General features: G+C 38.3%; 1 protein-coding gene across 2 annotated transcripts in view; it reads left to right on the top strand.

The window, feature by feature from the left end:
- Positions 1 to 352: 352 nt before the first annotated feature.
- Positions 353 to 13567, top strand: part of ATAD2 (ATPase family AAA domain containing 2) — a 73932-nt gene continuing 60717 nt past the window's right edge. The window contains exons 1-2 of one of the 2 annotated variants that reach the window (XM_032415864.1): positions 353 to 797; positions 12265 to 12413. In XM_032415864.1, the coding sequence (XP_032271755.1) occupies positions 630 to 797; positions 12265 to 12413 (317 nt within the window). In that variant the 5' untranslated portion in view covers positions 353 to 629. Of the gene's footprint in view, positions 798 to 4558; positions 4645 to 12264; positions 12414 to 13567 lie in introns of those variants that run through there. The other variant, XM_032415865.1, reaches the window with a different exon arrangement.

Here is a 13567-nt window from a genome sequence, read left to right as displayed (position 1 = left end):
GTTTTCTTTTGATAGGTAAATTGTTTTGGTTAAGCTATCCGTGAAAAGCTCTTAAGGATCAAAGTCAAAACCTGCCTAAAGCCAAGTGTTTTATCCCGCTCTAGTCAAGGACTCAGCATTTTGCATTTGAATCCTGCGTGGCGGGAAGCTGAAGGCAGGTGACGGGCGGGGCTGGGAGGAGGCGCCAGGCCCCCGCCAGCCAATCAGAGCAGGCAGGAGCCTCCCTGCCCCCCCACCCCCGACAGCCACGCGCCAAAATTCCAAACGGGACCTCTCTCCGCTACCCATCGTCTCCCTCCGCCGAGTTCAGCGAGCCGGAACTATATAAGAAAAAGAAGTCAGCGTTCTCCCGCCACTGTCCGCTCAGGTCCTGGTCACTGTCGATGCAGGTCCACGTCAACTTCAACCCGAAGTCCTTCGCCCGGCAGAAGGGCGAAAAGTTTCGAGCCGGCCGTTGTAGGGACGCGGCGTGGGCGGGCCAGGCGGCGGAGGGATTCCGGGTGCGCGCGCTGCGGCTGCTGGCGCGGAGCTAGTGGCGCCAGAATTCGGAGCGCGGAAGAGCCTGAGCGGCTGTCGGTCGTACTCGAGCCCGTCTCCCGCCGCGGACGCCGGGCGAGGAGACAGGGAACATGGTGGTCCTCCGCAGCAGCCTGGAGCTGCATAGCCACTCCGCCTCCTCGGCCACGGACCCTCTGGACCTGTCCAACGAGTTCCTCAGCCTGGAGCAGATCGGCCGGAGGCGGCTCCGCTCGGCCCGTGTCGCTGAGCAGTCCGCCGTCACCGTGGCCGCCGCGGGCGTGAGTACCGGCCTGGGGCGGGCCCCTCGGGCCGGGCCTGCGGGACTGCCCGCGGCGGGTTGGCCGGGTGGGGCCTGAGGGTGGGCGGCGCGGTCCGGGTGACAGTTGGTGGGGGGTGGGGGAAGGTTGGGAGGAGTGTTGTCGAGGACAAGTAAGATGGAAGGCTTCCTAAGATCGGAGCCCAAAGGGGTGTGGGTCGGGGCAAGAGATCAGGCAGTCTGGAAGAGGGCTAGGCAGTTCGTTACTACCTCATTTCACGCAAGAGCAAACCGAAGCCCTCTGGAATCTTGGTTTGTTGGGCTGCCCCACCGCCATCTCACACACCTCCCTATCTCCCAGGCTCCTGCCCTAGGTTCGCATCTGTCGAGAGCAGCCCACGTTTACTGACTCCCTACTGGATGCAAGATAGATGTTTTGGGGGCCACGGGAATAGAAAGATTGTAATTCAGGTTCCCTGACCTTCATTTGCGATCCAGAGAGGTTCGGTAATAAGAGCGCCGTGAATAATACCAGGTTGCATAATGTGGAGAGATGGAGACCAACATTTCACGTACACCTTCTTCACTTAAGCCTCGTTAATAGCTCCATGAGAATGGATAGTTATGATATCTATGTTACAGACGAAAAAATGGACTCAAAGTAGCCAGTGAGGGCTAGATCTAAAATTGGAACTTGGATCCTCTGCCTCCAAAACCTTTCCCTTTCTCTTATGTCATGCTTTAGTTATAAACAATGTCTATAGGGGAAGTTTCCAAGGGGGTGGAGCAGTAAAGTCTTGAAAGAATTGCTTCTCTTTCTAGGTCTGAAGTACAGATTGGATTTTTTGATTGTACAGTTAAGGCCGGGAGGTTGGCGGGGGGGTAGTCCCTCCACCTCCCTACCGCAGCTGCTGAAAGAGGCACAGGTGGAGGAGACAGCGTTAACAAAAGGCTGGAGAAGTTGAAGCAACACTAGAAAAGTTAAGGCAGCAGGAAGTAGTCTAGTTCTCTTTGAGGAGGGTAGGCATGGGGCTGAGAAAAATAGGACCGGAGAGAGGGTTAGGAAGTGGGAAGTCAGAATGAGAGGCCAAGGGGGAGAGAGTGACAAAACAGTTCAGGGAGTGATCACTATATGAAATTAGTTGTATGTATCTTTTGTAGGCACCCTGTACTAGTTGCTCTTCTACTGAAGGGAGTGAAAAAGTCTGTTTAATCTCTGCAATTGTGATTCTGAATTGAAAAAAATAATAATTTCCTGACTTTCAGGATCACATGTTGAGATTGAGATCTGAGGAGGCCAGACACTTCTGCACTGAACTCAGGTCCCTTGACTTACTAACAACCTATGTTCAGAAAATCTAATTATGTCAATAAATATTTATTGAATATTATCTTCTGGACAGTGCTAGATCCTATGACTATAATGATGTATTGAGCACTGATTAAGTAACATAGGCGCTTAAAACAACTCTTAGTTTTGAATCTCAGCTCACCAATAATCTGCAATTGTTAAAAGAGGTAATACCACATGTGTAGTGAGGATTAAATGTGATCATGCATGTAAGGAGATGACCTGAACACTTGGCATATAGTTAGGACTCAGTCATTGTCAGCAGTTAAGACCACAGTCAATTTTAATGCCCAGTTGCATCTTTCCATTTCTTCAGGCCAAAAACCTGAGAGTCGTCCTGACTCCTCTCTCATTTCATATTAGCAAATTCTGTTGGCTCTACCTTTTTTTTTTTTTTTTTAAGATTTATTTATTTATTTATTTATTTATTTGACAGAGAGAGAGAGAGAGCGCACAAGTAGGCAGAGCAGCAGGCAGAGGGAGAAGCAGGCTCTCCACTGAGCAGGGAGCCTGACACGGGGCTCGATCCCAGGACCCTGGGATCATGACCTGAGCGGAAGGCAGCCACTTAACCAACTGAGCCACCCAGGCGCCCCTGTTGGCTCTACTTTCAAAGTATATTTGGAATCTGACCACTTCTCAGATCCTCCATTGTTGCCATGCTGGTCTAAGCCATAATCTCTTCCCTAGGTTGTTAAAACGGATTCTTGACGGGCCTCCTGGTTTTCCACCCTTCTATATAATGATCCCCTTCCACAACCGTCAGTTTTCAGTATAGCTTACAGAGTGATCTTTATAAAAGTCAGGAACAATTGATCACTCCTCTGCTCAAAAATCTCTGAGTAAAAGTTGAAAAGTTTGGGAGTAGCCCTACGCCCCTTTCTCTTTATGATGACATCCTCTTCCATTTTCCCTTTTGCAAAACCTAGTCTATTCCAGCTGTATTGGTCTAGCTGCTGCTTGGATACCAGGGCCTTTGTACTTGTTCTCCCCTCTGTTGGGAATACTCTTCCCCTGAATATCTGCATGATTCATTCCTATTTACCTTTTACATTTTAAATTTTTTTAAAAAGATTTTATTTATTTGACAGAGAGAGAGACAGTGAGAGAGGGAACACAAACAGGGGGAGTGGGAGAAGAAGAAGCAGGCTCTCCGACGAGCAGGGAGCCCTATGTGGGGCTCGATCCAAGGACCCTGGGACCATGGCCTGAGCCGAAGGCAGACGCTTAACGACTGAGCCACCCAGGCGCCCCTACATTTTTAATTTTTATAAAATCTCAGAACTCATAGTATTTAACATTTTCCAAGAATTTCATAATTATTAATCCTCCTAATCTTATGAGGTAGATATGATCATCTTTGTTTTGCAGGTGAGGGAACTGAGACATGGAGACCTAAATAACGTGCTTAAATTTACCTTTATAATAAGTGATAGAGCTCCAGGTTCTACCTAGGAGAACCTAGGAATCTGTCTCTTTCAAGTCTGCTAAAACTTCACCTTTTCAGTGATGCTTACCCTAACCACCTTATTTAAAATTACAGATCACTCTCATTAACATGCCTCTTTACTCTGCTTTGTGCTTCCTTATTACTTACCACCTTCTTACATGTTCTATTAAATTCCTACTTTTTAAATATTTTCTCTCTCCCTAAGTCAGAATGTAACTCTCTATTCTGGATTTTGACCTTTTGTTCGGTATTGTATTTCTAGGACCTAGAATAGAGCCTAGAGTTTAATAGGTGCATAATAAATATTCGTTGTTAACTATCCTTGCGCTAAAGGGACTTAGTCTAGCAGAGAACTAATATATCAAAATACTGAGACTATTTGCCATTCTTGCCATATCAGGGGTATGTGGTGGCTGAACAGTTAGCACTAAGATGGATTTTGTAGGGTGAAAGGGATTTTTTTTTCCCCCAGGCTAGGATTTCCAGTAGGGATTATAACTTTTTGAGACATAGTACTTCTGTCTTCTATAAATTCTCCATAGACCAGATTATAATCAAAGGGTTACTTAGCATTGGATTGGATCAAAAGAAACGGATAGCCCTGAGGGGTAATGTATTCATGCTGTCAAAGCCCACCAATACCAAAAATGTAACATACCTTTGTGATTGGAATATTTTCTAATTTGGGGACTTACATTCAATACATTTGATTTAATTACAGCTTGCCTTTTTTTTTTTTAATTTTTTTATTGTTATATTAATCCCCATACATTACATCATTAGTTTTAGATATAGTGTTCCATGATTCATTGTTTGTGCATAACACCCAGTGCTCCATGCAGAACGTGCCCTCCTCAATACCCATCACCAGGCTAACCCATCCTCCCAACCCCCTCCCCTCTAGAACCCTCAGTTTGTTTTTCAGAGTCCATTGTCTCTCATGGTTCTTCTACAGCTTGCTTTTTACATCAGTCATGCACTTCAGAAACTTAACTCCTGATCACCCTGATTGTATTTAGGTATTCTTATCTCCTCAGCTGTATATTTATTGACAGATAATTTTTTAGGGTAAGTTACTTTTAAAGATGGTTAAGTTTATTCATATTAATTTGTTAACTTGGATTTTTCTTTATCTCATCTGGGAAGCTGACCTTATATTCAATTTCTGAAGGTACTTATAGTCACCTATTTATTAACCTCTTTCTACCTTTACATTTTGAATATGTTCTCAATCAGCTGGGCTTTAGGATTTGCTTGTTTTTGGTTTTTGGTTTTTCCTCCTAACTTGTATGGGTTCCCTGAAGTTTTGTTTTAAATTTGTTTTTTGTTTGTTTGTTTCTTAAACTTTTATTTTCATCCTAATTGGATCACAAGATCTAGCATTTTCATCCATTCAGATGCCTCTTCTGTGGTTCTTTTTCTTCGAGAGTCAGACTAGCCATTGCCTATTTCTGTGCTGTTCTTTGATTCATTAAATTTAGGGTTGTTCTCATGCTAATAGTAGGGAATAGTATCTCATGGATAGTAGTGGGATGATGAGTGTACATTACTTCTACGTTGTGTTTACATACATTTTTACTTTTCTATATGTTAGGTAAAATAAAATATGCTGTGGTATGTAGAAGGTACTTTTTTAAGTTGTCTATTTTAAAAGTTTGAAAAGTACTGTAAATAACACTGAAATGTACAACATATGGGAGATTCTTTAAAACTTGGTGTGTAACACAACACAGAAAAATGAAAAGTGTCCAACTTAGTAAATTATCACAAAGCATAAATAGGGATATTTTGACATATTGCTGTGACTGTTGCATCCGAAGTTGAGTGACATGGCTGCTCTGAATTCAAGTGTGTACTTGTTTTGATGTAATAATAAGTAGTCCATTTTTGTCAGTTTGTGTTAAAGACCGGCCGTTGATTTTATGCTTAGAAGTTGCAACTTTTCGAACAGGGATCTGACGAAATAGTGTTTAAGATGGATTATAGTCAACAAATGTAGAGCTTGGAAGACCAGTTAAAAGATTATAATATTGATAGCTACCAATTATATAGCACTTGCTGTGTACCAGGCATGGTACCTAATGTACACATAACACATTTGCCTTATTAAGTAACTATTATTTTTTTTTAAGATTTTATTTATTTATTTGACAGAGAGAGAGAGTTAGCGAGAGCAGGAACACAAGCAGGGGGAGTGGGAGAGGGAGAAGCAGGCTTCCCGCTGAGCAGGGAGCCTGATGTGGGGCTCAATCCCTGGAACCTGGGATCATGACCTGAGCTGAAGGCAGATTCTTAATGACTGAGCCACCCAGGCGCCCCTTAAGTAACTATTATTATTATCCTCACTGCAGATATGGAAGTCAAGGCACAGAGACCTTATGTAACTTGGACAGGATTGTACAGCTCTAAGTGACATGCCAAGAATCAATCCAAGGCAGTCTGTCGTTAAGAGTTTGGGCTCTTAATTGGTACACTGTTATCTCAATAGACCAAAGTAGAGAAAACTAGAGGCTAACTTAAGGTGATTCTAGAAGGAACAGAGAAAAAATGCCAAATAATATTGCAAGGGGTCTGAGAGTTGTTTAGATACAAGAGAGGGAAGGCAGTGTTGTTTCCAGCTAAAGAGGTGAGCAGTAGACCATTAGGAATATGCCAGAGTTTGGTGAGAGGTTAGGACTATATATCTTTGGGAGTCACCTATATAAAAGTGGTAGGTGAATTCTTGAAGGTGAATAGAAAACATAACAGAACACAAATATATTTAAGAAGATCAGAGGTAGGGGTGCCTGGGTGGCTCAGGCGTTAAGCATCTGCCTTTGGCTCAGGTCATGATCCCTGGGTCCTGGGATCAAGCCCTGCATCAGTCTCCCTGCTCCAAGGGAAGCCTGCTTCTCCCTCTCCCACTCCCCCTGCTTGTGTTCTCTCTCTCGCTGTGTCTCTCTCTGTCAAATAAATAAAATCTTTAAACAAAAAGAAAAAAAAAGATCTGATGTAATGGCGATATTTTAAGGATGAATTATGTTTTTTAAAAAGTATCATGTGAGTATTTGAAAGGAAAATGCATATCTCACATCACTATGCCCAGTATGCTTGCATCAACACTGAGCTGTGTGCAAGCCTTAGTAAGTATGACATGGTGGTTTTCTCCTTTTTATACAAAACTCTACCATGTTATCACATGAGTTAAATAAGTTTTGAGGAGTTGTTTTAAAACACTACTTCCAAATAAAATGCCCAAACCAAAAAAAAAAAAAAAAAAAGGTATCAAAGTATCATGTGAACCAAAGGATCAAAGCATTTAAAGAAGGGAGTGATCAGCTGCATAGCAATCAATGAGGTAGAGCAGAGGCCATTGGATTTCACTTTTGGGAGATAGTTTTGGGGCTATTGTAAGAGCTGTAGAGGTACAAATCAAATTGCTGAAGCTTGTGGAATAGATCCATGGTGAAGACTTGACCTCACCTATGTTTAAAGATGAAGCTAAGGAGAGATATCACAGCTTATACTGGGTTAGAATATTCTGATCAAGTTTTCAAGGAACCCTATGTCTGGATGCATATTGTGATTTAAAATATCCTGTTTACACCTCATATGTTGGATTGATACTTGAATTGATTCAACCAGCTGACCCACATACATATTTTTTTTAATGAATTTAAAGCTTCATTAAAATAAAGCTTGATAAGCTTGGTTTTTTGTGGGAAAACAATGTATTAGTATATTTCTATTATATAATTGTGTCTACTTTGCGGAAAAGCTTTTGTACTCTAGTTGCTTCTTGTCTACTAACTTACTGATTCTGAAAGATTATAAGAGACTTAAAAATCTAACAAAATATATTTTTTCCTCTTTTAAAACTCCACTTTTGAAGAACTGTCAGTGCTCTCAATATTTAAGTAGATTTTAGCAAAAGAATAAATGAGGACACTACATCTCCAGGTTTAGTTTTCAGATTAAGTATGTTTTCTCTTTTGTTTTTTACTTCTTAGGAAAATTCTTTCTAGTAATGCACGTTGAAAAAATGTAAAAAATAGAAAGTGAAAGTCCTCATTTCTGTCATCCAGTGTTAATTACTGTTACCAGTTGACATTTAACTTAACCTCTTGAGAATTATTTTGAAAAGCTATATTAAGGGGCGCCTGGGTGGCTCAGTCGGTTAAGCGACTGCCTTCGGCTCAGGTCATGGTCTCAGGGTCCTGGGATCAAGCCCCGCATCAGGCTCCCTGCTCGGCGGGAAGCCTGCTTCTCCCTTTCCCACTCCCCCTGCTTGTGTACCCTCTCTCGCTGTCTGTCAAATAAATAAATAAAATCTTTAAAAAAAAAAAAAAAAGAAAAGCTATATTAAAATGTGACGTTGTTTTAATAACTGTGCTAGTTTCCTTACGAAATCAGATGTATACAGGATAATTCATCTAGAGGTATTATAACACAAAAAAATTACAGATAATTTAAATATACATTAAGCAATTTATTAAATTGATTCATGTAATAACTGGAATACTAGCCATTCATTTTATTTATTTATTTTTATTTTTTAATTTATTAAATTAATAATAAACTTAATTTATTCTTAAAGCCGAAGGCAGATGCTTAACGACTGAGCCATCCACGCGCCCCTCATTTTATTTTTAAAAACAATTCATTTACTTATTTTGAGAGAGTGAGTGAGCAGGGGGAGGGGCAGAGGGAGAGAGAGAGAGAATCCCAAGCAGACTCCCTGCTGAGTGTAGAGCCCAAGGGGGGTGGGGCTTGATCCCACAACCCTGAGATCATGACCTGAGCCTAAACCAAGAGTCAGCCACTTAACCGACTGAGCCACCTAGACACCCCTAGTCATTCATTTTAAAAGATTTTTAGAAGATTTGATGGCATGGGGAAATGTTTTGTATTACTAGAAAAAAGTTACAAAACATAAATAATATCCCAATTTAAAAGTCATGGGAATATGATTGCATAGGAAAAGAATAGTTTATGTACCAAAAGGTCAACAGTGGTTATCATGGGTAGCTGGAGTTAAGAGTGACATTTTCATCTTTGTGCATTTCTTCATTTTTCCAATTATAATGGGCATGTATTGCTTTTATTTTTATATTGCATTTATAAGAAATATTTTTGAAAGTTGTTATTTTAAAACTTCCCAGTGTGTACCTCTATATAGGTGATTCCCAACAAACCTGTTTTGTTTTGTTTTTTGTCCACACAGTTAAGGAAAGCTTTTCTTGATGCTAGTACTAATTTAGAGAGTATGAACGAAGCCACTCACTCTGCAAATCAAAGATTCACTCATACCACTTATATAATTAAATCTTCCAAGATTTTCCAGGGAATTTTTTTTCCCGGTAGTTAGCACCCCCCTTTTTTTCCCTTGTAGACAAACCTTTTTTATTATCCCCAGGAATATGGTGACATTTACTTTCTTTTTTTATTGTAATAATTAATTGTAGATAATATAAAATGTACCATGTTAACCATTTTTAAGTGTACAGTTCTATAGCATTAAGTACATTCATTTTGTTCTGCAACCATCATCACTGTCCATCTCCAGAATTTTTATGTTCCAAAACTGAAACTCTGTACCCATTAAATAATTCCCCATTTTTCCCTCCTCCTAGCACCTAACAACTACCTTTCTTTCTGTCTTTATGAATTTGACTACCCTCGACCCTCATATAAGAGGAAACATACAATATTTGTCCTTTTATAACTGGCTTATTTCACTTAGCATAATGTCTTCAGTTTCATATTTGTTGTATTAGTGTGTTAAAATTTACTTCCTTTTTAAGGCTGGGTAATATTCTACTGTAAGTACCACAGTTTTTTAATCCATTCATCTATCGATGAATATTGGGATTGCATCTGCCTTTGGCCATTTTAAATAATGCTGCTATGAATAGGAGTATACAAATGTCTGCTTTCATTTCTTTTGAGTATATACCCAAAAGTAGGATTGCTGGATCATACGGTAATTCTGTTTAATTTTTTGAGGAATTGCTATATCATTTTCCATAGTGGCTGTACCATTTTGCATTCCCACCAGCAATGTACAAGGGTTCCAGTTTCTCCACACCCTTGCCAACGCTTATTTTCTCTTTTTTATAATAGCCATCCTAACAATGTGAAGTGACATCTCATTTGTGGGTTTGATTTTGTATTTCTCTATGACTAGTTATGTTGGGCATCTTTTCGTGTGTTTATTGGTCATTTGTATATATTATTTGAAGAAGTGTCTATTCAAGTCTTCTGCCCATTTTTTGTTGCTAAAATGTAGGAGTTCTTTATATATTATGGATATCAATCCTTTGTCAGATATATGATTTGTAAATATCTTCTATTCCATGGGTTTCCATTTCACTCTGTGAAGTGTCCCTGGCACAAAAGTTTATAATTTTGATAAAGTCCAGCTTATCTATTTTTTCTTTCATTATCTGTGCTTTCAGTATCATATCTAAGAAATCTTTGCCAAATCCAATGTAATGAAAGTTTTCCCCTATGTTTTCTTCTAAGAGTGTCTAAATTTTTAGCTCTGTATTCTCTGGTACATTTTTAAGGTTTTCCTTAGAACGATTTTGCTATCTAAGGTTTACCCCATCCCCATTGGTTTAAATAGTTAGAAAAGAGATCATTTCAGTCATCCTTTAGTGTTGACATTAAAAAATAAAACTATTGCATCAGTCTTTTTATCCCCTGGAATTTAAAAACCATAGTTATTTGATACCTGTCTTGGAACATTAAAAACATAATACATAAACATGCTCCTTTAGCAGTGAGAAATTTTATCTTGGTTCTTTTTTTTCCTCTTTTACTTTGTATTTCCAATTCATGTAAACCTCAGCATTTTATCTTGATATATTTTTATACTTAAAAGTAATTTATTAAGTATCCTTTCATACTTGTAAAACAAAATTTGAATTTTTTACACTTTCTGTGATCACAAGGCTCTAAGAAAATATAATATTCAATTGATGCAAACAACAAAAGCATACTTATTTTGATTAAAAATGCTGAAACAGTAAGATTTCATTGGGATTTCATGTGATTGAAATCCCCCACCCCCACCCAATTAGTTCATATATCTGTGGAAGAATCTTATTGCTGAAGACAGTGTTTGGCATCAGTTCCATTGTTTTATAAATGTAAGCACCGAGAAACATTGTTCATATAAATAAGTAGACAGTAATGAAAGGAGTTTAGCAGTGCCACTCAGTTTTTCTGGCTTATATGCCAAAAAACACTTGCCAAAATTATTTTTCATGGTCTCTTAGCTTGATTAGGTCTCCTTTCAATTTTGTTGAAAGCAGAGAATTAGAAACCACCTCACAAAGGAAAGGATTTGTTGCCTAGCTTTGTCATTCAGTTTCTTAACACCTAACACTAGTGTTTTTCTTTGTTTGGCTTTAGGAACGTTTTTAAAGCCTTGAGTCAGTCCACAATAGTAAGATTCAGAATGGGTGAGAGAGGTGACTTTCTTTTGTAAAATAAGAGAAAGGTAAATGAACGAGGATGCCTTCTCAGGCAGATCAGTTTTAAGAAAAAGTACATAGGGAAGTTAAAGAATCTGGAAATAGATTCCCATAAAATTTTTCTTGGAAAGTCTTGTTATACTACACCTATCTAAGATGTAGGTGTTCATTTTAAAAATAATACACCTACCTAAAAGTGTAGATACTCCTTTTTCAAAGATCCTTACATATAGGTACACTGATAAAAGTGATTAACAAACCATACATATCACTAATATTTTATGAAATACCTCTCTAATTCTTAACACAAATCCTTGTGGATTAAATATCCTTATTTTACTTGTGAACCAGTGAAATATTCTGCTCAAAGCAAAATTAAATGACAAAATGTCCTGATAACACAAAATGAAATGAATGTATAAAGCCAGACTAAGTTAGGGGGAGGGTATACTAATGTGGCAGGTTTTTAAAAATACTCCCTGTTTTTCAAAAATTATCAATTTTCAGAGTAGTTTGGCATGTAATTAGAGAGTTGTTAGGTACTTTTACCTTCTCTTTTTATGTGAAAGTAGCCTTTATATGATTTCAGAGAGATGTGTATGAACTTTTAGATACTTTATGACAGAACCTCTGTAGCTTGTAAAGAAGCCACTAGAGAAACTCTAGTCTGTTGAGCAATAATAAAGTCACATAGGGCACTGTGGTTTTTACAGATTAACATACATAAACAACCTTTGAATTCAAGTGTTGCATCATCTGGGTGAAACTGTGAAATAGATGGTAGTAACTCCTTTGTATCATCCAAGCCCAAATTACAATTCTGATGGTCCAGTTATTTTAAAGTTGCTGCCAGTGGTTGCATGGCAGGCAATGGTTTGTGTATTTTTCTAATTTCTGTAGCCTTAAAATAAAGGAATATTTAGTATTATGAACTATTACAAGTTTTTGTCATTGGTGGAAAACTTTACTAGACCACTTGCTATGAAATAGAGCTATAAAACATCAATAAATCTTATATTAGCCATTTCATAGACATTGCTGATAATGTGTGTATCATAAAATGATTATTTAGTTTAAATACTGTTGTAGTTTCTTGGGGAGATACAGAATGATGCTGCCCAAAAAGCAGTTGTTACAAACTTGTAATCAAAGAAAACTCTCAGGAGGAGTTTAACTTGGGGATTTTAACTGAAGAAAAACTTAAATCACTTTTTCATTTTTCTTAAAGGATGGGTCTTCAGTTAAAGAAGTTGAAACCTACCACCGGACACGTGCTTTAAGGTCTTTGAGAAAAAATGCACAGAATTCTTCAGATTCTAGTTTTGATAAGAATATGGAAATAACAGAGAAACATGCTAATGGAAGGCATTTTACAAGGTAAAACAAGATGGTTGAATGCTAATTTAAAATAGTTTTAAAGTAATTTAGGATTTGCATTTAATTTTTAAGTGTATTCTTGCACAATCATCAAGATTCCAGGGTCGCAAAATGTAATTTGAAATGAAATTGCCACAAATAAACATCATTGAATTAAAATTTTAATATGTATCCAGTTTTTATTTTCTTGTTCAAAGACAATATTTGTGGCATGTGTGAGTGCAGCTGACAAAGTTGCTTGGTAACTACTTGAGTGTGTGACTTTGTGATTTTAACTTGCTTGTGATACGTGGTTCTGCTTCATACTTAATACAAAGCCTTTATTCAAAATAGTAGTTATTTTTCTCGTCATTTTTGAGTATTCTCATTATCAAGTATTTCATCAATTCTGAGTCATTTATGAATTTGTGTGTTGGTGCACTTCTAAAAGCAGTCTTCACATAGGAAGTGGAACATGATTTTTTTTTTACTTGTCTAAGGGGACTAGATGATTTATACATATTTAAATTTCATTTCTCAAGAACCCTGAGAATTCCACTTTAATACTCCAGGAATTATTTTTAGTGAATTAGGTAGTTAGATAACTCGGGGAACTTGGATTTCTTTGGTTTGGGGCAGATTTAAATCTAATTAGCAAAAAACCTTGACTTTTCCACCCACTTTGGTGGGCCTGACATAAATGCAGGGGGTGCCAATTAGAATAAAATTTCTTTGATGAAATAATTGCTCTATACATTAATTCTTCTCATAAAGAAATTTCTCATAGTAACTTACAAGACTAGAACCCTCCTCTTTTTTTTTTAAAGACTTATTTAAGTAATCTCTACACCCATTGTGGGGCTCAAACTCATGACCCCGAGATCAAGAGTCACACGCTCCACTGTCCAAGCCAGCCAAAAACCCCTAGGGCCCTCCTATTCTTAAGTAGACTTTGATTATTTTGTGTAGCAGGTTTTCCAGATAAGTGACATCATGCCCTTTTAAGTTTGTTTTTTGTTATTTAAATAGTCTTTCATTATATATTTTAAAATTTGCATCATTTCATCCATTATTTATGGTGTGTTTACTGCTGTATTTCATGGGATCCAAGATAGCAGCAATTGAAACACTCATTGTTTTATGAGACAGTAAAAAGAAAACGCTGAAAGTTAAAC

This window comes from Phoca vitulina, unplaced genomic scaffold (genome assembly GCF_004348235.1).
Source record: "Phoca vitulina isolate PV1807 unplaced genomic scaffold, GSC_HSeal_1.0 scaffold18, whole genome shotgun sequence".
NCBI classification, from domain to species: Eukaryota; Metazoa; Chordata; class Mammalia; order Carnivora; family Phocidae; genus Phoca; species Phoca vitulina.
Note: the sequence above shows the minus strand (reverse complement) of the source record. Positions and strands in the feature narration are given on the sequence as shown.